The sequence below is a fragment of the Rattus norvegicus genome, chromosome 2 (genome assembly GCF_036323735.1).
Source record: "Rattus norvegicus strain BN/NHsdMcwi chromosome 2, GRCr8, whole genome shotgun sequence".
Taxonomy (NCBI): Eukaryota; Metazoa; Chordata; class Mammalia; order Rodentia; family Muridae; genus Rattus; species Rattus norvegicus.
This window is the reverse complement of record NC_086020.1, coordinates 96,298,572-96,320,253: the sequence shown is the minus strand read 5'-3', so window position 1 is coordinate 96,320,253 and position 21,682 is coordinate 96,298,572. Positions and strand designations below refer to the sequence as shown.

Here is a 21,682-nt window from a genome sequence, read left to right as displayed (position 1 = left end):
ATTTTGTCCATACATGTAACTCATTTCTTCTGCCCTGCATATGTTTATCTTGTGCTATCTGTAAGTCATTTTCTCTTATCATAAATCTATTGTTTATCCAAATGAAGTATTTTTAAATATTAATTTTATTTTAATAGCTAATATAATTATTAAGATGAGAACTGTAGCGAATTACCTAATGTTTAGTTTACAACTTATTTTAGATGTAAAGTCTACACATAAAGGAATACAAAAAGGATTTAAGAGGAGAGACTTCTACAAGAATAGTGCTTCTGCATCAGTTCTCACTGTCATAGACTTAATTCAAGTCCGATCTGTGGACAACCAGTTGAGGACAATTGCCACACACCTTTATAGTTTCCATACCCCTGTTTGTCCCAACATATGCCCATTAGCTAAGAGGGAACTAAATGAGAGTTCAAAGTTGTCAGTTCTGTTCACAGTGATACACTTTCCAGTGTCTTCTGTGTCTTATAATTCATACCTTCTGTTGGAAGTATAACCAATTATCTGCTTCATTCTGATACAGAAGATCTTCTTAAACTCAGCAATAGACCCACATATCATAACAGTCTGCAGAACAAAAGAGTAATAGGAAAAAGACAAGGAGCTTGTTCTATAAAATAAGACCTGCTTTTAAGCCATGGTCTGCATATGATTTAGTGGTCATTTAAAATATGAGACATTTTAAACTGAAAATGAGGTATTGATTCTTTTATCTTACTATTTTCTTTTTCCAGATGATGAATAATAACAGTTGTGTTCTTTCTTTTAAGTCACGCTTGGAAAATTTATTTTAAACAACACTCACTGAGAATAGAAACTATAAAATGTGTAATTCTATCACTCCATTTTTTCCTTAAATTACTATAGGTATATTCAGCAGGCTGATATTTTTATTTCACTTCTGAACCTTCATGGAAATGTAGAAACTAAGCATGTTGCTAATGCTGCAATAGCTAAAGACAATTTTCTTATAACTAATAAAATTTAATTATTGCAAGGTCAAAACATTATTACTGACTCAGAAACAGCCTCATAAAGATGTAAAAGGAGTGTGTTAGGAATTTATGAACCTACAGTCCAAAAATTTAAGTAACAAGGTAAAGATGGTCAGAAGGTTGAATTGCACTCTCCTCTGCATAACTGGAATCATTCAGGTTAGAGTGGGTTCATTTTTAGGATTTGTTCACTTGCCACGATCAGGAAGCAGGGACAGTTTCTGTGGCTGCTGCTGAAAGGGAATTCACAATATCTATATTTTGATTTAAGACTGACACTGTGCAAGAAACTATGTTAGAAATGCACATTGTAAAAATTATAGCAAAACGCATTTTCTTATGTTTTAGTTAGCAAACAAATGAAAGGTCTGATTTTTGACATTCTAATGCATACTGCACTTGGTTTTCCTCACATCCTACCCTCCCCATTCCTCCCACTCCCGCTTTCTCTCCTATTCATTCCACAATTGAGAGAGTATATGGAACATTTCTTCCAGTTCATTAAGAAGTTCTCAACTTGTCATAGCTCGCTATCTATCTAGAAAGAGAGGTCACCATAATGCTGTCAGTGCTTTGTACGGACAAAATCCTGACTTACAAAGTGCTGTCAGAAGCTGGGGAAAGTGATAAAAGAGAAGATGAGTTTGGCTGAATTCTGAGGGCTCACTCTGTTTCACCAAGCAGATTTATTTGGAAACTGCATTCCAGGGGCAACAGATTTGAGCAAATACACCATCACAGATCTCTGCAAAACACTGTGCTATGTTCTCCAATACACCAAGCATGGCAGTGCGTGGTGAAGTAAAATCTGAAGAAGCAGAAGCCATTCCGCTTTAAAAGGAATTCTAATTCTTAGGATTTATAGACTATGGGTGAGGCTTTGGACAGTTTTCAGAATGGCCTATGATTGTTCTGGCAGCAGCATTTAAAATAGACTGTAAATGTAAGTGATTTTAAAAAGTCACTATTGTGAAATAATTGGATATTGATTTCAAGGGTGAGAGATAAACAAAAATGCACTAAACATGGTGTAGAGTGTTATAGCAATTGGATGATGGTACAGGAGATGGTATTAAAGAAAATCAATAGCATGTCGCAAACGAAAGGAAGGGAGGGAGGGAGGGAGGGAGGGAGGGAAGGAAGGAAAGAAAGGAAGGTAGGAAGGAAAACAATTTACCAGCAAAGAAAGACAACACTGAGAATAAGGTTTAGGAGAGTTTTAAGAAACATAAAGCTGGTGTCTGTATCTTTTTAGGAAAGAAAGGTGGAGTCATCACGGAAAACAGACAATCTTTGATGTGTAGTCTGGAAAGATCTGAGTCCTTCCCAAGGATCAGATCACAAGCAAAAGTCACCTAGAGGTGAATAAGAGAATCTGTGCAACTCTGAGTTCAGACTAATAATAGTCAGAAATGGCTAGGTGAGCCAACTGGCACAAATGTGTGACTTTTTCTGGTAACAGCCACCTGGTAATGAGATCAAAGAAAGTATGCTGGGCTGTTTTCTCAGCATGAAGCAAAGGTAGGAAGGCTATGATCAGAATAGAGCAAGGAGACTTCCGGGCGCTTACATGAAGAGGCATGAAGCAGTGCGCAGCTGAGTCCCATGGTACCGCACCTAGGAGACTGAAGTACAAGGAGCTGAAGGAATTAAAGGCAGGCTCCATGTGAAGGAACTCATTCACAAAGTGTGAGACGAAAGGAAGGTAGAGGCGACTGGACAGAGTAGAGGATTTCCAAATCCAAAGAAATGGAAATAAAGTAACCTTGAGTAACTATCATTACCATCTAGTCACTTGAAGTACATTAATTATCACATTAATAATTATGCAGTGCACCTCTTTACTAATTAATAACCAAGAACAAAATGGTTAAAGCTTTCTCTGCAATTCACTCCATGACTGAATGAACAGCAGAGCAACATCTGCACTCCAAAGTCTTCACCTTGGTGGAAGAAAATGTGTGGCATAGGCAGGCAATAAAAAGAAAGATTGGCCCATGGTTGTATACTTCTTAGTGAGCAGGTTCTGGTGCTTTACAGCTGCAGCTAGTTATCATAATTCTATGTCGTATAAGAGAAAACACACCTCCTCATAACCAGAAAGCTAAAAGAGGAAGAGGAGGACCCAGGGTTCCAAAACTCTCTTCAAGGTTATGCTTTTAATGGTGCAACTCACTTCTATTAGATCTTGCTATGTCTGGTAGTAACATGGACTGGGTCTAAATGACTATGAGATAGATCTCATACTGCTAATCTGTTACATGTGGTTTAAACTTACTGACAGAGCCCTCTGGGAATGTATACAGCTTTCTTCTTCCAGATACACAGTGTCCTCTAGAATTCCCTATCACAAAGCAGGCTGGTCCACTAGCTTTTTGGCATGGAACAAGGAAGACAGCAAACATCTAAGGACAATTAAATATGTTGTGAGTATATGTTTTTAGAGCTGGCCATTTGGTATCCTAAATCAGAGGGTTCCTCCCTAGGAAAGACTCATTCTCCATCTCCTGGAGGTCATCAGTGACCTGTAGCTCTTCATAGAGGAGTAGAAATAGTGAGAGTTTCCCTTCCTGTGTTGGTGTTTCAACTGGTTTTGTCATTGTTCAGGTTGTGATTAGGCATCCGTATTGAGTGAAGCTTTTTCTGTCATATATATAGAAGATATTATCCTACTGCAGAGGGGGTGGCCTGGTGGTCTGGCTCTTCAAATCTTTGTGTCCACTCTTCCACCATGTCCCCTCAGTGCAGATCTGGATGCTGTCTGTTGATCTCTCAGTTGGAGCGAGACACCCCAAATCAGTTCTCTGCATTTGACCAATTGGGACATTCTGCAGGGATCCCCATATTCTGTAAAAGTAAATCTCTTTGATTAGGGGTGAAAGTTACATATATTAAGGAATAATAAATGGACTCAGGTTGTATTTATATGTAAATATAACAACACTTAGTATTGTTATATAATAATAATATAATAATAATATAGAAAAACATGAAGTTGAGAATGAACAAGTGGGGCATTGTAAGAGTCAGAGGGAGAGATAGAAATGATATAAACAGAATACATTTATTGAAATTAAAAATGAACTTAATTTAATTAAAAAGGTCTCCATAATGACAGCTAGAAGATATACCATCTCAATAGAGGTTACTATTATCTAACAGTATAACAATGTCCATGTGGGGACTGGAAGGAAGACGTTCGGTCCAGTGAGAGATTGCTCTGCTCTGCCTGGCAGTCTCCCAGTCTGCAACTCTAGCATGGCTGATTCAGCACAGTCTCCCTAGTTGTTCCTCCAGGTTTTGGAAGCTCCTTACATCATGTCACTTCTGCTCATTCTTCCAACTAACCACTCCGACAGTTTCTGATGGGTGTTGACAGTGACAATTTTATAATGGGTTGCTATCCATTTGTTTTGCTTTCTGTTGTTATTTCAATCTACCTTCTATTTGTTCTTTCTTCTCTATTTTTGCTTGCTACATACTTAATAAGCTCACTCACTTGAAACCAAAGTACATCTGTGTTAGATAATTTTCCATATAGACTTCTCCAACATATGGGCCTTTAGGGAACATTCATTACCTTAACTGTATCATTATTCAATTTTATGTATCAAGGATTGTGCTGGGGAACACACAATAAATTAAAGGGAACCTTTAATTTATTTTCCTCAGTCAAAATTGTATTTCAAGGAGTATATCAGTCATCTAAAGCTATTCCAGAACACAAGAGTCCTCTTCCTGGACTACAGCAGTATTATTGATCAGCAGTGTTTGGAATTCCTGATGTAGGTGATACAGTATTGATCTGCAGTGTTTGAATTCCTGACGTAGGTGATACAGTATTGATCAGCAGTGTTTGGAATTCCTGATGTAGGTGATATTAGGACACAAACTCTATCTGAATCCATTTCTCAGATAGTCTTAGCCTTTCTGTAATTAGTGCACTTCCTGACTGCTCACTTGTGGACTGGATCACTTCACTCAACCCCTGCTTATTTCCAATTCAGTCCGATAGCAGAAATTTAACATATAATTTTAAAATAAAGTTCTCCATATAAGTCATGTATAAAGCTGTGGCATATGGGCTAAATCTTGCCCTATGCCCTTCTCATGACACTCTTACTGCGTTTGTTAAATGTATTGTTTGTGTCTCTTTTAGACTCTTAGTCAACATTGCCTAGTTGGAGTGGAGATCAAAGTACTGGATACTGAGTCCTGAGCACAAGAGGGTCCTGCTTTCCTTTGTTAAAGGTCTTACTTTTACATTTCATAGTCCTGGAGTGAAAAGTAGGACATCGTACACAGCAAATATATGTTCTAGCATAGGGCTATAACTCTAGCCCATTAGAATTTTGATTTTTTTAAAATAACTGTTATGTTGCTTTGTAATTATAATATAATTACACCATTTTCCCTCAGAGTTCTTCCCTCCAACTCCTCCCATAAGTCATCTAGTGCTCTCTCGCTTTCTCTCTCTCTCTCTCTCTCTCTCTCTCTCTCTCTCTCTCTGTCTGTCTCTCTCTCTCTCTGTCTCTCTCTCAATTCATGGCCTCTTTTCTTTAATTGTTACATATTTATACAAGAATGTATTAATACAACCTGCTCAGGCTGTACAGTGTTACCAATATGTATATTATCTTAGTGTTACCTATATGTATATTATCTTAGTGTTACCTATATGTATATTATCTTAGGACCAGACTTGATATTGGATAGCCAGTTTAAATAATCTTCCCTGGAAAAGACTATTTCTCCTACTCTTAGCACTCCCCATCTGCCAATAATTCTTTGTCTAGGGTTGAGGCCTATGAACTTTCCCCTTTCTATATTACCATATCCATTGGTGTCCTTGTTGTTCAGGTCCTGTTTAGGAATGTGCTGTGGTTTGAATAAGTACGGCTTCCTAGGTTCATATATTTGAATGCTTAATCACCAGTGAATGGAACAATTTGAAATTATTAGAGATTGGGAGATGTGACCTTGTTGGAGGAAGTGTGTCCCTGGCTTTGAGTTTTCACAAGCCAGCACCAAACTCAGTGTCTCTTCTCTCTAACTATAGGTCAGGATATAGATTTCTCAGCTGCTTCTCTAGTACCATGTCTACCAGCATGCCACCATGTTCCCCTCTCTGATAATAATGAAATAACCCCTCAAACTGTAAGCAAGCCTTAAATTAAATGTTTTTTTTATAAGAGTAACTTTAGCCATGGTGTCTCTTAACACCAATAAAACAGTGACTAAAACATGAAGCCATATTGATGAGACTTCATTGAAATATAACTTTTATGACATTTCTAGTAAACTTGTCTCACACCAAACTTTATGCTTCCTTGGCTTCTACAATCCAACTCCCAGTCTCGTCAGTAGTGATCCTTGAGCCTTAAGTTTAGGAATTGGGTTCTGTTTGAGTCAACTGAGACTGGGTACCAGAATGTCTTTGCATTTTGATTGCTTTTGTTTTTCTGTAATGGCATGCATTTGTTGCAAAAGGAAATTTCTACAATAAGTCATGAATTATATTTATCTGTGAGTGTAAGAGTAAACATTTAGAATGCAGTTAAGAATTATGCTGGTTTAGTAGAGCCGCAGTTAGAGAGGTGTTGGTTACTGTGGGGGTGTGTGTACGACTATCGCACCCTTAGGGTATTTCTGGCATGCTGGTCATTCATAATGGTTTGACAAACGTTTCAGACAAGAATCAAAACACTACTTCTAACAATTGTTTCCTGTTCATTTTTAAGCCATTCATTAATCTCACTGTGTTAAACATTCAGCATTGACTCTTATTGCACTCACCTGTTTACTTTTCTTTCTCTTGTAGTCCCTGCTATGTGGATATTTGTTAGCAATGACTGATGTGGAAACTACGTATGCAGATTTTATTGCCTCAGGAAGAACAGGTAGAAGAAATGCAATACATGATATCTTGGTTTCCTCTGCAAGTGGCAACAGCAATGAATTAGCCTTGAAATTAGCAGGTCTTGATATTAACAAGACAGGTGAGTCACCCAATGTACACCTTTCCAGGAACATGGAATGATTTGGCATTTTCCTACCCAAGATTAGGGCACAAAAACAAAAAACAAAAAAAAAAAAACAAACCAACAAACAAACAAACAAAACCAGCCACAACCAAAAATGCTTCCTTTGAAATTAAATGACACAGGTAAAAACAGTTCAGGCAAAATGAAAGTCTGGTTAGTTCCCCAATCCCACCATTTTTCAATGACTTCTCACTCAAAAATTAAAACCATAATCCAAAAAATTCAATATCTACAAAACTTTCAAATTACTTATGGAAAAACCTTAACCGAGTTAGGACTCCTACCACGGATAACACTGGCTACCTCCTCCATTTCATACATACTTACAAAGATTCACAATTGAGTCAGGAAGGCCTCAAAGAATCATTTCAAAAGAGGTACCCTAGAACCATTTTTATTGAGACTGATAATCAAAAAGTTTGTTATAAAATGGTTCTTTATTATAGTGGTTTTTAAATTTTTGAGATTGGGTGGTTTTGTGGGAAAAAAATGTGTTTGGTCACCTGGCATTACTAGTGAAAAAGAAGAATACCTTAATACATTAAAATATTTGATAGTGTCTATTTTGAGTATTAAAATAAGTTCTTTAGTAGTTCCTCCAGCCATAGCTTCTTCAAGTTTATTAAGAAGACTAGCACAAAATAATGATTAAATATAAAAAAGAATTCATAATCAAGGAACCACAGTGTTATATACATAAGATCTCACTATTTTCTGACTGTATTTGGGACATTCAGTATGGCTTTACTCTGAGAGTATATTGCAAAAGTCTTCAGATTGTTGAGAAATGAGTAAGGTTATGTATGTGATTTTTAAAAGACAGAATTTTTTTTCAATTACTAAAAGTCAGTAGTCATAGAAACCATTTTAATTTTAGATTAATGACAAATGTTGACCACATGGCTTTGGGCTGCACAGACCTGCATATTCTAGGGCTCGTTGTTTCTCCACCATTATTGTATACACTTAATTCTCAATGCCCTTTGAAGAAAGACTAGAGGACATTATTTCGTTTTACTGTCATGAAATGAGTAAATACATTTTTCTTGTGGTACAGAAATCTTGCTGATTTCTTTTAATAGATTTATATTTTAATCTTACATAAATATTCAATTTTAAGTGATTGCATGAATTTCAAGAAGTCTTAAAATTTGAGTCATAGAGTAGTTTCCTCTGTTTTGCCTGCTAGCTTTAAGACCTTTTTTATACAAGAGAAAATATTAGATTACCATAGGTAATTTCACTAATTCTGATATTTATATTCATAAATATAAAAAGTAAAATATTGCATTAAATACAATTTAATTATATAATTTGAAAAAAATCAAATACATTGCTGGTTATAGTGTATCTTGTTTTCTAAAGAACTCTGGATTCTATTTACAATGATCTAAGCCCGTGTAAATTTTTTAGTTTCTCTTCAAATCATGAAGTCTAGAACTAGGCAAACTGTTAACATCACTGACTTTATCATTCTCCATGCACAGAACAAATAATAATAATCAATATGAATATCTAAACTATAAAATGTGCATACCTAAAAGCAAACTTAATACACATATGTCTATTTTCTTACAATACATATTCAGCAACATCATTCTCTTTCATTAGTTTACAAACATCATTTAACCACATCTCTGTTTGCAATGTGATGTCAAATTCTAAGAAGAGTCCTCAAGCACCAGGAGGCTCCAATCCTCATGGGAGTTGGGTTTCTCATGTGGTATTTATACAATCACTTTCATCCTGCAGTATTCTACTGTCTGTCATCTGCCTAGATATGACTCCCTTCAGTTGGTTATCAAACATGGTTCCCATAATGGACTCCTTATTCTGTGCTTGAATATACCCTCACATCTGGGCCTTCTGCACATCTTGAAGGCTTCTCCAGGACTCTAGTAATAAAAAACTAGTGTATGAAAAGTCATAAGTATTGTCTGATTATGGTTTGATAAAACTATGTTTAAAGATAAATTTCCTAAAATACTTAGAATTACTGGAGTTTAATGAATGAGGTATTTAGTTTGTAAATTCTAAGACTAGAGGATAAATGGAAACCAAAATGACTCCGTGAGTGAACACACTTGCTGCACAGACCTGATGACTATCATTCCATCCCAGATCTCTCAGTAAGAGGAAAGAACTTACTTCTCAAAGTTGTTCTCTGACTGCCACATGCATGGTGTGTTCCAGGAGACAGAAAGACACTCAGATGCATGTATGCTTGTGCACTCATGCGCACACACACACACACACACACACACACGTACACACACATATACACACACACACTCACACACACACACGTACACACACATATACACACACACTTACATGCACACACATGTACACACACATATACACACACACTTACATGCACACACACACGTACACACACATATACACACACGCACTTACACGCACACACATACACACACTCACACACGCGCACATATATACACCCACAGACACACACACGTACACACACATACACACACACTTACATGCACACACACACGTACACACACATACACACACACTTACACGCACACACATACACACACTCACACACGCGCACATATATACACCCACATACACACACACACGTACACACACATACACACACGCACTTACACGCACACACATACACACACTCACACACGCACACATATACACCCACGCATACACACAAACACACACACTAAATTCATACGTTCATTAAAAATAATAAATAATAGGGCCAGGCATAATAATGTGCAATTCTAATTGTAGCTCTTTAGAGACGAAATAAAAGGTTAAGAAGTTAGAGGTCAACCAGGACTACATAGTACACACTGTTTCAAGCAAAAAAAGATAATCTTTTTTTTAGTATTATATACAGATGAGGGCAGCATGGCCAGTCCACCTACCTTTACCCATTTAATTATAATAAATTTTCAGAAACTATGAGCATGAATACGAATATGAAACTATGAGTTACTGCAACAGGACAAAATATTTTGTCTGCCAAGTCATATTGGTTGTAGTAGCCAAATGACAAATGTGGACATCTGGAGGACTGCCCAGAGTTTGCACATATGTTAATTGCCCCAAGATAGAGTGAAAATATTGTTGAATATTAGTATTTCTGAAGGCACTGACTGAGATCACAGTGGGTATAATGAATGAGGGACACTTGACTGACACTGTGCATATATTCTTAAGGACAGATCAGAAACCAGCAAACTGTTGGACAAGAGATTGACCAAATAGCAAAAAGTTATGTTATCTTCTGTGATTACTATCAATTATGAATTACCAGAACTTTTGAGAAATCAGGTGGATTATCTGAAATGTATTCTATTAATAACGGGAAAGGTACATTTTAAATATTTCTTCAATTTAGAGAGTAGGAACATAATCCTGAACCTCTGGTATCTGTAGATCGAAAAGCCACATTTAAGAGTGATGAGCTTGGACATGACATTCCCTTTCACAGAAGGATAGCTAGACATTCACAGATCACTTGTTTTTTCCTTTCATTCTGATGTCAAGACAGGCTTGAACACAAAAATTCGTTGATCATACACTTCTAAGAAAACACTCTCGTCTATCACCTTTTCAGACTTCAAACTGTCCAGCATTCTGAAAGCCAGTAACCACGAGCTTTGCTTTGCCCTCTCTTTTCATTGTCTCTTACAGAAGGTGAAGATGATGGACAGAGAAGCTCCACAGAACAAAGTGGCGAAGCCCAGGGAGAAGCAGCCAAGTCTGAAAGCTAACACTCCATTCTGACGGTCATCAACACCTGACGATGTGGCGAATCTCCTGGCATTGCTCGGATGAATTTGCGGCCATGGGTGAAACGGAGGAGAAGAAAATGGCCGTGATGAATGGCAAGAAGCCGTTGGTTGCCATGTCACGAATGGGGGCAGAGCCTGTGTCTGCACACAGCCTTTCCCCCACCTCTCTCATTAGCAATGGTTGAAATCACCTGGCCTGTGCTTGGATATCATTTTTGTATGGGTCCTTTCACTTGACCGTTTAATGAAATGCTTGTAGAGAGTAGCACTGACCTAGCTGATGATTCCTGTAGCATCTGGCCCCTCATGATGTCAGAGGATTTAATTGTGTCTAATTGAAAAGGGTTGGTTGAACCCCAGAGTTTCCATATCTCTGGCTGGAGTATTGGCTCACCAAAAGAACCATCCAGAGAGCACAGTTAGCATTATGTCTCTGTGTGTGAGTGCTGTGTTATTTACACCGTTTTGTATCGTACAGTATACCTGCTCAGCACTGCCCTTTGATTGCTTATGTAAAACAAAATGAAGTACATTGACTGTGAATTTTTATACCACTCATTTTTTTAAAGGGCTGCCTTTTTAATTTCCCATAGTGTTGTGGTGTGCACGGGGCAGAACCTGCTTTTGTAAAACACGACTTTCCTCTTGATGACTTCTGAGGGTTATATCCAACAGACTCACTGAGCCCCCCTTTGCTTTATTATACAGGCATGTGGAAATATCCATTAATGTGAATATTGCCTGAGTTCAGTTTTAGTATCTACACAGACCAGTGTTCTGTCTGTCAATATTGATTTTATTTCCAAGTAAGTTCTTTCAGCTAACAACTTCATTTTTCATGATTAAGAATTTTTAAGAATTGACAAGGTAGACAAAGAAAGTCAGATAATGCAAAGGACTGGAAACATTGTGTTCTGTGGATCACTTTGGTCACATTGATGGGTACCACTGTTTAACTTGGGAGGACAGCTTGTGAAGGAAGTGTTCTCCTCAAAGCCTGTGGGCACCCGTCTATAAAGGAAAGTCCTTGGGATGTGTTCTCCCATGTCCCCTCTCAGCCCTTTCATAATGTTATTATGCACTTTTTAATGTTTGTAAAATTTTACTAATAATTTGTGTGAATTGCTTTGAGATATAATAATTATCACCCAACCACACTTTTACTGACGCTGTTGATGGACTATGCTGTGTTTTGACATCACGATTCTTGTATGGGGAATGTCTGTGGCCTATGTAACCCCCTCTGGTCAGTATTATGAAGCCAACTATCTTTGGTAATAAATAAGGATCCAGTTAGATGCCCAGGGTTAATCTGGGGCATCTTATGGGCAAATAACAGATGAAAGAAGGCCTTCGCAACAGAAGAGCCCCTAAATGTCCTAGAGTGCAGGCATAGCTGCAGTTCCAGGTTAAGTAGGGAGCAGTGATTCAGCAGGCAGACTATGGGTGTGGTAGGAACTCAACCTGAGTCTGTAGTCACAGACAAAGTAGACAGGAAGTCTGCCCATATCTTCCTATAGTGCATTCATTACTGACTGGGAATACATGAATCTCATTAGTCTCCAACTGGAAGTTTTCCAGAAAAACAAGCAATGTATGTCTTTCTGGATATAAAACAGTAAATACATTCAATATGAGAGGCCTTGCTTTGATCTAACTCATTGGAGGCTAGCTAAAATTGAAACAAATCTACCTATTGGTAGAATCAAAGCTGTGAACCTGTGGCTTATTTGAGACAACCTCTGATAATCTATTAACAATATCCAACAGTTTCAATGTCCTTGTTGAACTATCCTGGTACCTTTCTCGTGAATAGGAAGTTCATTCTTAAAGTTGTAGAATTCCAAATTGGTTTTACGTGCATTTTGTAAAGTGTTGAACCAGTGCTGAGTCCATCCCTGTGTGATATACTATTACTAATGCATGTGGTGCCATGCTTGTCTTCAAATATAGAAGTAGTGCTAAATGGGGAAGTCGTATGGAGCTTCTGATTTCCTTTGACCTCTTACTACTACTTTGTTTCCTGTATTCAATCCCAGAGGGATTCTCTGGCTGGGAAGGGAAAAAAAATCAACATTCTAAATTTTCCACATTGCATAAATTTTGATTGGCAACATATATAGACTCTCCTGATTTTCATTTAATACCTGTTATTTACAAGTAAATAATAATAATAGGGAAGTGATCTGTAAAGACAAATGGAAGAGTAGGTAGCCCGAGCAAAGGGTGTTATTTAACTATCCCAACGAAGTCACTTCAGGACACTTTCTTTTCACCTTTTGAAACACACCATTTAGACTTTAATCTTGCTCCCCTTTCACACATTAGGAAGTAAACACAAATAACAACAAGTTTTTGCAAGATTAAAAAACTAATTTGAGCATATATGTATTTATCGACAGAATTGTGAATCCACAGGTTATAAAATTAAAGCTAATTATACAGTATGTTTCTCTGTATGGAAAACTAGAAATACACTCATTCAGCTTGCATGTTACAGAGAAGGAGAATAAGTTTCAAAAATGGACTGGCCTTTCTTGCATTTGTACACATGTCTTTGGGGCAAAGACAGATGTGGCAAAGCCTACTTTTGTGGCTTTCCACTTAAATATTCAATTATACCTTATTTTGAGAGTTTACTTCTGGTATGTAAACTGTAAATTTACATGCTATGTTTATGCTACATATGTGAACAAATATTCTTGCTTTTCATTTAGTTACCTAGAAACACAGAATTTTTCATTTTTAACACATTAACAATGAATGAGAAGCTGTTGAATTTGTTGAGTTTAACTTTTTTTTTAACTGAGAATATTTTATGTCAGTACATATTCATCCTGAGCTCACAGAAATGCTTTCTGCCCTGTAACAGAAATCACGATCTTCATTTTTCAGGGAATACTAACATAGCCCGTCGATAGCCTACCACTGAGTCTTCCGCACACATGACAGCATGGAACCAATGTAGATTTTAAAAATGACATCTTTATCCTTCTCAGAGGAATAAGAAAAAATGTAACTGTTGGGCAGCAAGCTTCTGAATGAGACCTGCCGTAGTAAGGGGAAAAGTATAGTCGTTAAATTAAACCAAGAAAGGATCCATAATGATGTCTTAGAGGCCCGGAACTGTTCCTTCATTGACTAGCGACAGCCTGGGAAGTCATCTGTGAGCTTCTATGACTTTTGTATTTAGCAATGTTGCATGCTCCAATAATTGATATTAAAAGCAACACTTGTTTTCTGAAATGCAGTCTATGAAGACTTATTATTTACTGCATACTCTGTACTGATGCTGAAGAAAAGATTTCAAAACAGGATGTGGAAGGGAAACTCCAAGTCTGAGCCATCTTGTGGTGCATGTCCCCAAGCTTCTTGGTTTCACTTCCCTGTCCTTTACCCTAGAAACTTCTGATCCATTTTACTGTAGTAGCCCAGTTCCTCACTGTAGCCTGCCAGAGCCATCTGCTAAAATGTCAATTGGAGCTGAAATGTCAACATCACCACCTATGCTTCTGGTTTGGTTACTTGAGAGAGAGTATTCAAACATGCTAAGTTTTTAAAACAGTCTCCAGTAACCCCCCCCCCACTCCCTCACACACACATAGATAATCCACTATACTGGTTTTCCCTAAATTAACTTCTTATATGATTTTTGCAACTTTCCTTCCCTCCTACCCACACCCTTATGTGAGAATTTCTCCAGTCAGGAGTCTAAGGCCTGAGGCATCCACATATTGCCCACTCCACTGCCAGGATTGGGATGAGTCAGCCATGACAGGGATTGTCACAGATACTCCTGTTTTCACTACATTGTGGATGACATTTGGTGTTAGGGGGTATTTGAGTAGACCTTTCTTTATCTTGGTGGTATTCTCTTATAGTTATTATATTCTTATCACATGCAGGTAGAAAAGACCAAAAGGAAACCAATGTGGGATTCAAGTGAACTCAGCCATCCATCAGTCAGGATCAGAAGTCCCTAGGACAAAGGGCCTTGTAAATATTTAAATTTGTCTTACTCAAGACACAAGAACAAAACACACCTGTGAAACACTCTCCCTGGGTACTTCTCATGTCTTTCTAATTTAGGATGTTAAGTGTGGAAATCTAATTTAACTTCAAACTGGATAAGGGTTGAGAATTCAACTGCTATTGAGATGTAAGTCTCCCTAATAGATAACATTTAGAAAAATATCATTCAGAATTCACTAGACAACAGAATTTGAAATTATACAGTAGAGAGGCATAATTATGGACAATGAAATTATACAAGTTGGAAGACATGAGAATTATGTTCCCCACTGGAGTTAGCAACCTTCCCACATCTCTTCCCTAGCCCTACTTAGAAAGGTTTTTTCCCTCCAATTCTGCTTTTTTTTCCTTCTTTTTGGAATTTACTTTGTACATCATCCCATTTAAAATGCATAATTTAAGAGAATTGATATATCAGGATAATGGGAGGACAAGCAACTCTTGTGTTGGAAAGGTCAATGCCATAATTGTTCTCTATGAGATATGAAGTAGATCTTGAAGTTGGCAGCAATATGTCCTTACTGTGGTATTTTAGTCAACACATATTGTTGGGAGCTAATAAAGGGGATTACACAGGTGCTGAATGGGTTTCTAAATGAGGTGTCAAAGACTTGAGTAAATAGATTTCTAAAAAAAAAAACTAGAAAAGGAGACAAAGAGATTCTTTATATGTTCTGAGCTAAATAATTTTTAATATTACTAAATGTAGTAAGTAAACATCAGTGATAATTTTCAATAATCCCTGGGTTTTAGATGAAGTTCTTTAATACACACATACACACACACACACACACACACACACACACACACACACACACACACACACAGTCAATACACCTTGGAACCCTAAGGTTCATTAAAATAAATTCAGTTACAACAAATGAGAACAAAAGTGCATTACATTAATTTATAAGTGGGTGACTACAATATAATAGCAGTAAGAGAGAAATGTGGGACTTGCAAAGTAGATTCCTGAGGAGAAATTTTACTCAAAAGGAAACAAAACAAGGTCTATGTGCTAGAATTATTTCTTAAGACAAGATTTCATTAAAAGAAAGTTGTTTCCATTTTAAGATGACAAAAGATCTAGAGTAATGTTCACAGGTAGGAAGGTGGGGGTAGATCACAGTGTGTACTTGTTAAGTATGGGGAGAGGAACTGGGTCAAGTGGAGAAGTAGAACATAAGACTCTAGTAGGAAAGCATAGAAGATTGAAAAGCAGTTAAACATGGCAGATTGAGAATGTGTCTGATATAGTCTCTCCAGGAAATGGAGCAGAGGAGAGAGCACAGAAATCAGGGCACTCCAGGAACTCTGGACCACTGAACAGCCCACACCAAGTCTTCACAGCTAAGAAAGAAGTCTCCTTGTGGGTGTTAAATATCTTTCAGATAAGCTCAATGCTAGAGATGGAAGTTGTCTTAAGACTTAATTCAAAGGTAAGAATTCACAGTTTTAAGGGCCAAAGAAATTTTAGAAGGAAATAGAACACAGCTGAGCTTTTCTTTTCTTTTTTCTTTTCTTTCCTTTCCTTTTCTGTTCTTTCCCTTCTTTCTTTATGTCTGTATGTCATCTTTCTATCTTCCTTCCTTCCTTTCCTTCTTTATTTCATTAAGTAATTTACTTTACATCCTGATTGTTGCAGCTTCTTTTTTCTTTATTTTTTATTTTTAATGTTTTTAAAGCCCAATTATTATCCCCCTCCCAATCAACCCTCAGATGTTCCTCATCAAATTCTTCCTTCCCAGTCTCCAAGAGGATGTTCCCATACCCCAACACCTGCACCCTGCCAAGTCTCCACATTTTCTGGGGCCTCAAGTCTCTCAAGGGGTAGGTGCATCTTCTATCATTGAGGCCAAACCAGACAGTCTTCTGCTATATATATGTCGGGGGCTCAGACTACCTAGTGCATGCTGCCTGGTTGGTAACGCAGTATATGAGAGATTTCAGGGGTCCAGGTTTGCTGAGACTGCTGGTCTTACTATGAGGTTGCCCTCTTTCTCAGCTTCTTCCAGCCTTTCTCTTATTCAACTACAGGGGTCCCTGACTTCAGACCATTGGTTGGGTGTAAGTATCTGCTTCTGTCTCAGTCCTGATTGTTGGGCCTCCTGGAGGGCAGCCATGCTAGGCTCCTTTCTGTAAGTACATCATAGAATCAGTAATAGTGTCACCGCTTGAGATGGGTCCCAATTTGGGCCTGTCACTGGACCTCCTTCCCCTCCATCTCTTCTCCATTTTTGTCCCTGCAGTTCTTTTAGACAGTAACAATTCTGGGTCAGAGTTTTTGACTGTGGGATGGCAACCCCTGATGCCCTGTCTTTCTACTGGAGGTAGACTCTACAAGTTCCCTGTTCACACTGTTGGGCATTTCATCTAGGGTTCCTCACTGAGTTGTGAGATTCTTTTACCTCCCAGGTTTCTGGTACATTCTAGAGGGTTCCCTCACCTCCCAACTTCTGGGGTGCATATTTCCATTCATTCTGCTGGCCCTTGGGGCTCAATTCCTGGTTTTCCCCAATAACTGATTATTTTCCCCTTTTCCCCTGCTCCTCCCACTTCCCTCTCCAACCCATTTCCCTCCCTCCCTCTGTCCTAAACAGAGAATTCACGACAGAAGAATCCAAATGACTGAGAAACACTGAAAGCAATGTTCAAAGTCCTTAGTGATCAGGGAAATGCAAATCAAAATGACCCTGAGATTCCACCTTACACCAATCAGAAGGGCTAAGATCAAAAACTCAAGTGACAGCACATGTTGGTGAGAATGTGGAGAAAGAGGAACATTCTTCCATTGCTGGTGGTATTGCAAACTAGTACAACCACTCTAGAAAGCAGTGTGGAGGTTTCTCAAAAAATTGGAAGTACCTGAAGACCCAGCTATGCCACTCCTGGGCATGTACCCAAAAGATGCCCCACCATGCCACAGGGGTACGTGTTCCACTACGTTCATGGCAGCCTTATTTATGATAGCCAGAAGTGGGAAACAACCCAGATGTCCCACAACAGAAGACTGGAGACAGAAAATGGTTCATTTACACAATGGAATACTACTCAGCTATTAAGAATGAGGACATGATGAGTTTTGCAGGCAAATGGATGAAACTAGAAAATATCCTGAGTTAAGTAACTCAGACCCAAAAGGACATGTATGGTAAGTACACACTAATAGGTGGATATTAAACAAAAAAAGTACAGAATATCCAGGATACAATCCACAGAACTCAAGAAGGTTAACAAGCCAAAGGGCATGTGGGGATGTTTCAATCCCACTTGGGAGGGAGAAGAAAGCTGATTGAACTCCCTCCTCTCTTCTGAGCCTTCCCTTTCACCACACACCACCCTCCATCTTTCTCCCAGAAGAGGGAAGGCCCCCAGTGGATATCAAATAGCCTTGATAGACAGTTGCAGTAGGACTAGGGGCATCCCCTATTGTGGCAGGACAAGGCAGTCCAGTTAAGGAAAGAGAACCAAGGTAGACAACAGAGTCAGAGCCCCTGCTTTTTCTGTTATGGGTCCCATATAATGACCAAGCTACATAACTCTTAGGAATGTTAAAAGCACCGAGGTCAGTCCCATGCATGTTCTTTGGTTTTCAGTTCAGTCTCTGTGAGCTCTTATGTGGCCAGGTTAGTTGATTCTTTTCTTGTAGTGTCTTTGTCCCCTCTGGTTCCTTCAATTCTTCCTCCCACTCTTCCTCTCTTCCGCTGGATTTCCTGAGCTCCACCTAATATTTGGCTAAAGGTCTCTGCATCAGTTTCCATCAGTTGCTGGGCAAAACCTCTCTGATGACAGTTATACTAGGCTCCTGTCTGCAAATATATCAGAATATCATTGATAATGTCAGGAGTGGGTTTCCTCTCAATGCGTGGACCAGTCATTGATTGGCCAGTCCCTTAATTTCTGCTCTATCTTTATCCGTGAACATCTTATAGATGGAACAAATTGTGGATCTAAGGTTTTGTGGTTGGGTAGATATCCTAACTTCTTCATTGGAAGTCTTGCCTAGTTAAAGGAGATGGGACTTCCTTACTTTCTATCCATGCCCTAATCCACATTTTCTTTTTTAAAGGGATCACATTCCTCTGCTAACAACATGTATTTCACAGGAATTACTTTCCCCATAGGAATGAAGTAGAGGTCTTGTCCCTTTCCTTCAGTTAATTGTATATTCTGACTGTGGATGATAGGCTCTATTTTATTATCGTTACTCATCAAAATTACTCTAAAATAAGAATATACATATATCCACATATATAGAGTAATATACATATGCATGTATATTATACACCCATATATAACATACATATACATATACATACACATGAACATGGACATACATATACATATACAAAAGTTGGTTATCAAGTAAATATACTTAGTTCCACCCCACAAAGTCATATGATAGGAAGAGAAATGCCACCTGCAAGTTGTCTTCTTTCTGTTCAGCAAATGCATAACATGGCAAACACACACACACAAAGAAATAACATAATTATATTAGTACACAAAAATGCTAATTTCATTATAAATAAATGATCTAGGACTCATACAAGTCACATAATGTCCCAAGGAAATGTAGTTTGGGAATCTAAACCAGGAATAAAATTTAAGTCAATGTTCTAGGTTGACAATAACTCTGCTTTCAACTAAACAAAATCTTTCCAAATGAGCAACCATAAAGGCCAAACATATAACTTTACATTCTCAAGCGTTTAAATTAAAAATAGAAAGAAAACTTTAAAAATAACCTGATATATTTTAAATTGTCATTTCTTAAATCGTATGTTTGTCAATACTGAGTGCTCAAACTCCAAAATGTATTTCAGAAATATTATATGTTAAACCAGTCCACCCAAATGTGATCTAGGTGCCATCATTCACAGTATATTATCATAGGTCATGATCTACTTTGTATGAATTCAAAATGAAAATTTCTCCCTTTGAAGGAGAGAAGCTATGTATGTTGGTCCAGTTTTCAGTGACCCCAAAGACAGACTTTACATCAGAATCTTTTGGAAACCTTTTAGGCATACGAAAAGCTGAAATCAATCTGTACAGATTATAATTTAGTTGTAATGTGAATCCCAGGTATGTATCAGTACTTTTAAATTTTTTATTAAACTATAATTAATATTTAAAGGTGAGCATATGTTTGTAATTATCTGTATTTTTCTAGAATAAACAGAGTCAAGCAAATATCATCAAGATCAAGAATCCAAATATACCAACACCTAGAATGCTCATCACATTTCTTTTTATTAGCCACCTGTGGAAAAAACTATATCCCATTTAACTGATAAAATGATTCACACCCATCTGTCTTTCCAACACTAAATCAATATAGCCTATCAACTAACACAGCAACATTCTTTTCAGATGGTCTTTCTGTAGAGTATTACTAATATTATTTCAGGCCAACGTGACCCATCTCCCAATTACATCCCACCACTTTGTATAAATATGCTCCAGAGAGCATAGGTCCTTCAGAGTATTCTATCTCTAGGTCCATCCAGATTTAAATTTCATTCTATCTCATTCTGAGTCCTGTGTGACCTTGGAAGAGACTGTAAGACATGGTTAGCACCCCTGGAGCAGATCCAGCAGGGTATGGGCCTTCATGACTATTGACAGTTCTTGGTGTGAGGCTTATTTGTATAATAATATACATAACATATTTTATGTTCCTCCTTCAGGAGATATTCTGCCAAGATTAATGACTTCATAATAATTAGAAGCACCAACAGGTCTGTTGGGCAAGTGTGTATCTTAACAAGATAATAAATGTTGTGGTCTTCAGGATAGCCCTTAAGACTGTTAGAAAGAACTCTGAAAACACATGTTCAAAATATATAATTTATCAACTATGCAAAATATAAGAATGCAATATGAAATCTATGAGGGGCTTCATGTACCTAAAAGAACAGGGACAGCTGAACTCTGTATGAGCCAACTTGTCAAAAAGATATTAAGGATGTAGATGAAGAGATTTAGGGAGTGTTGATCTCAGAGTGGGATCCCACCCAGCTAATTTATTGTCTGCTTACAAAAGCAGGCAGATCTCTGAATCCATTGCTCTGTATTTAAAGAAAATTTTACTTGCTGTCTTTTTCTAAGAATCAGATGGCTAAAGTCGTAGAATGCTGATTCATGGGATAATCAAAAGGGAAACTGAGTAAACAATTGAATTGATAAGTAAATAAGAAAGTGGGCTTTGTTCTGTCTGAGAGAGCTGAGCTAGATGAACTGTCTGAAGACCTGTCTCAAGCAAAACACAAGCATCAGTTTACATCCACCTCACTAACTTTAACTTATTTCTTTCGCTGCTACCAAACACCCTTCCTCAAAACTACTCCCAAGCAGAGGCTGGTCCTTGACAATTCCAGGTTATCAGATGGCTTCTCCCTGGTACAATCTTGCTGATAGATTATCAGGTGGCCTCTGCCCTTGATCACCAAGATTCCATCTTTTACTTCCCATTTAATTATCTATGCATCTCATAGGTGAGAATATGGTGAAACCAGTAACAGATTTCAATTTACGTTTTTATTGAAATTAGATTTGTCTTGTATACTTACATGCCAATTATAGTTTACTCTCCTTACACTCTTCCAAGCTCCATCCCCCTTCCCTAGATCCACCCCCTCTCTGTTTGCTTTTCAGAAAAAAGCAGGCCTCCAATAGATGATAGCCAAACCTGACAAAACAAAACACATAAGAAAAGGCAAACACCCTATTATGGTGGCTGAACAAGGTAACCCAATAGGAGGAAAGAGTCTCAGGAGCGGGCAAATAGTCGAAGACACCCACCCCCATTGCTAGGTGT

The 21,682-nt window shown here is 37.9% G+C and overlaps 1 protein-coding gene across 4 annotated transcripts in view; it reads left to right on the top strand.

Moving 5' to 3' along the window:
• The window catches only part of Pkia (cAMP-dependent protein kinase inhibitor alpha), a 74,779-nt gene extending 60,706 nt beyond the window's left edge, over window positions 1–14,073 (top strand). For 2 of the 4 annotated variants that reach the window (XM_006232155.5, XM_006232153.4), the window contains 2 exons: window positions 6,823–7,000; window positions 10,727–14,073. In XM_006232155.5, coding sequence (XP_006232217.1) covers window positions 6,850–7,000; window positions 10,727–10,806 — 231 coding nt within the window. In that variant the 5' untranslated portion in view covers window positions 6,823–6,849 and the 3' untranslated portion in view covers window positions 10,807–14,073. Of the gene's footprint in view, window positions 1–3,307; window positions 3,428–6,822; window positions 7,001–10,726 lie in introns of all 4 variants that reach the window. The other 2 variants (XM_008760857.3, NM_053772.2) reach the window with 2 other exon arrangements.
• Window positions 14,074–21,682: the final 7,609 nt, after the last annotated feature.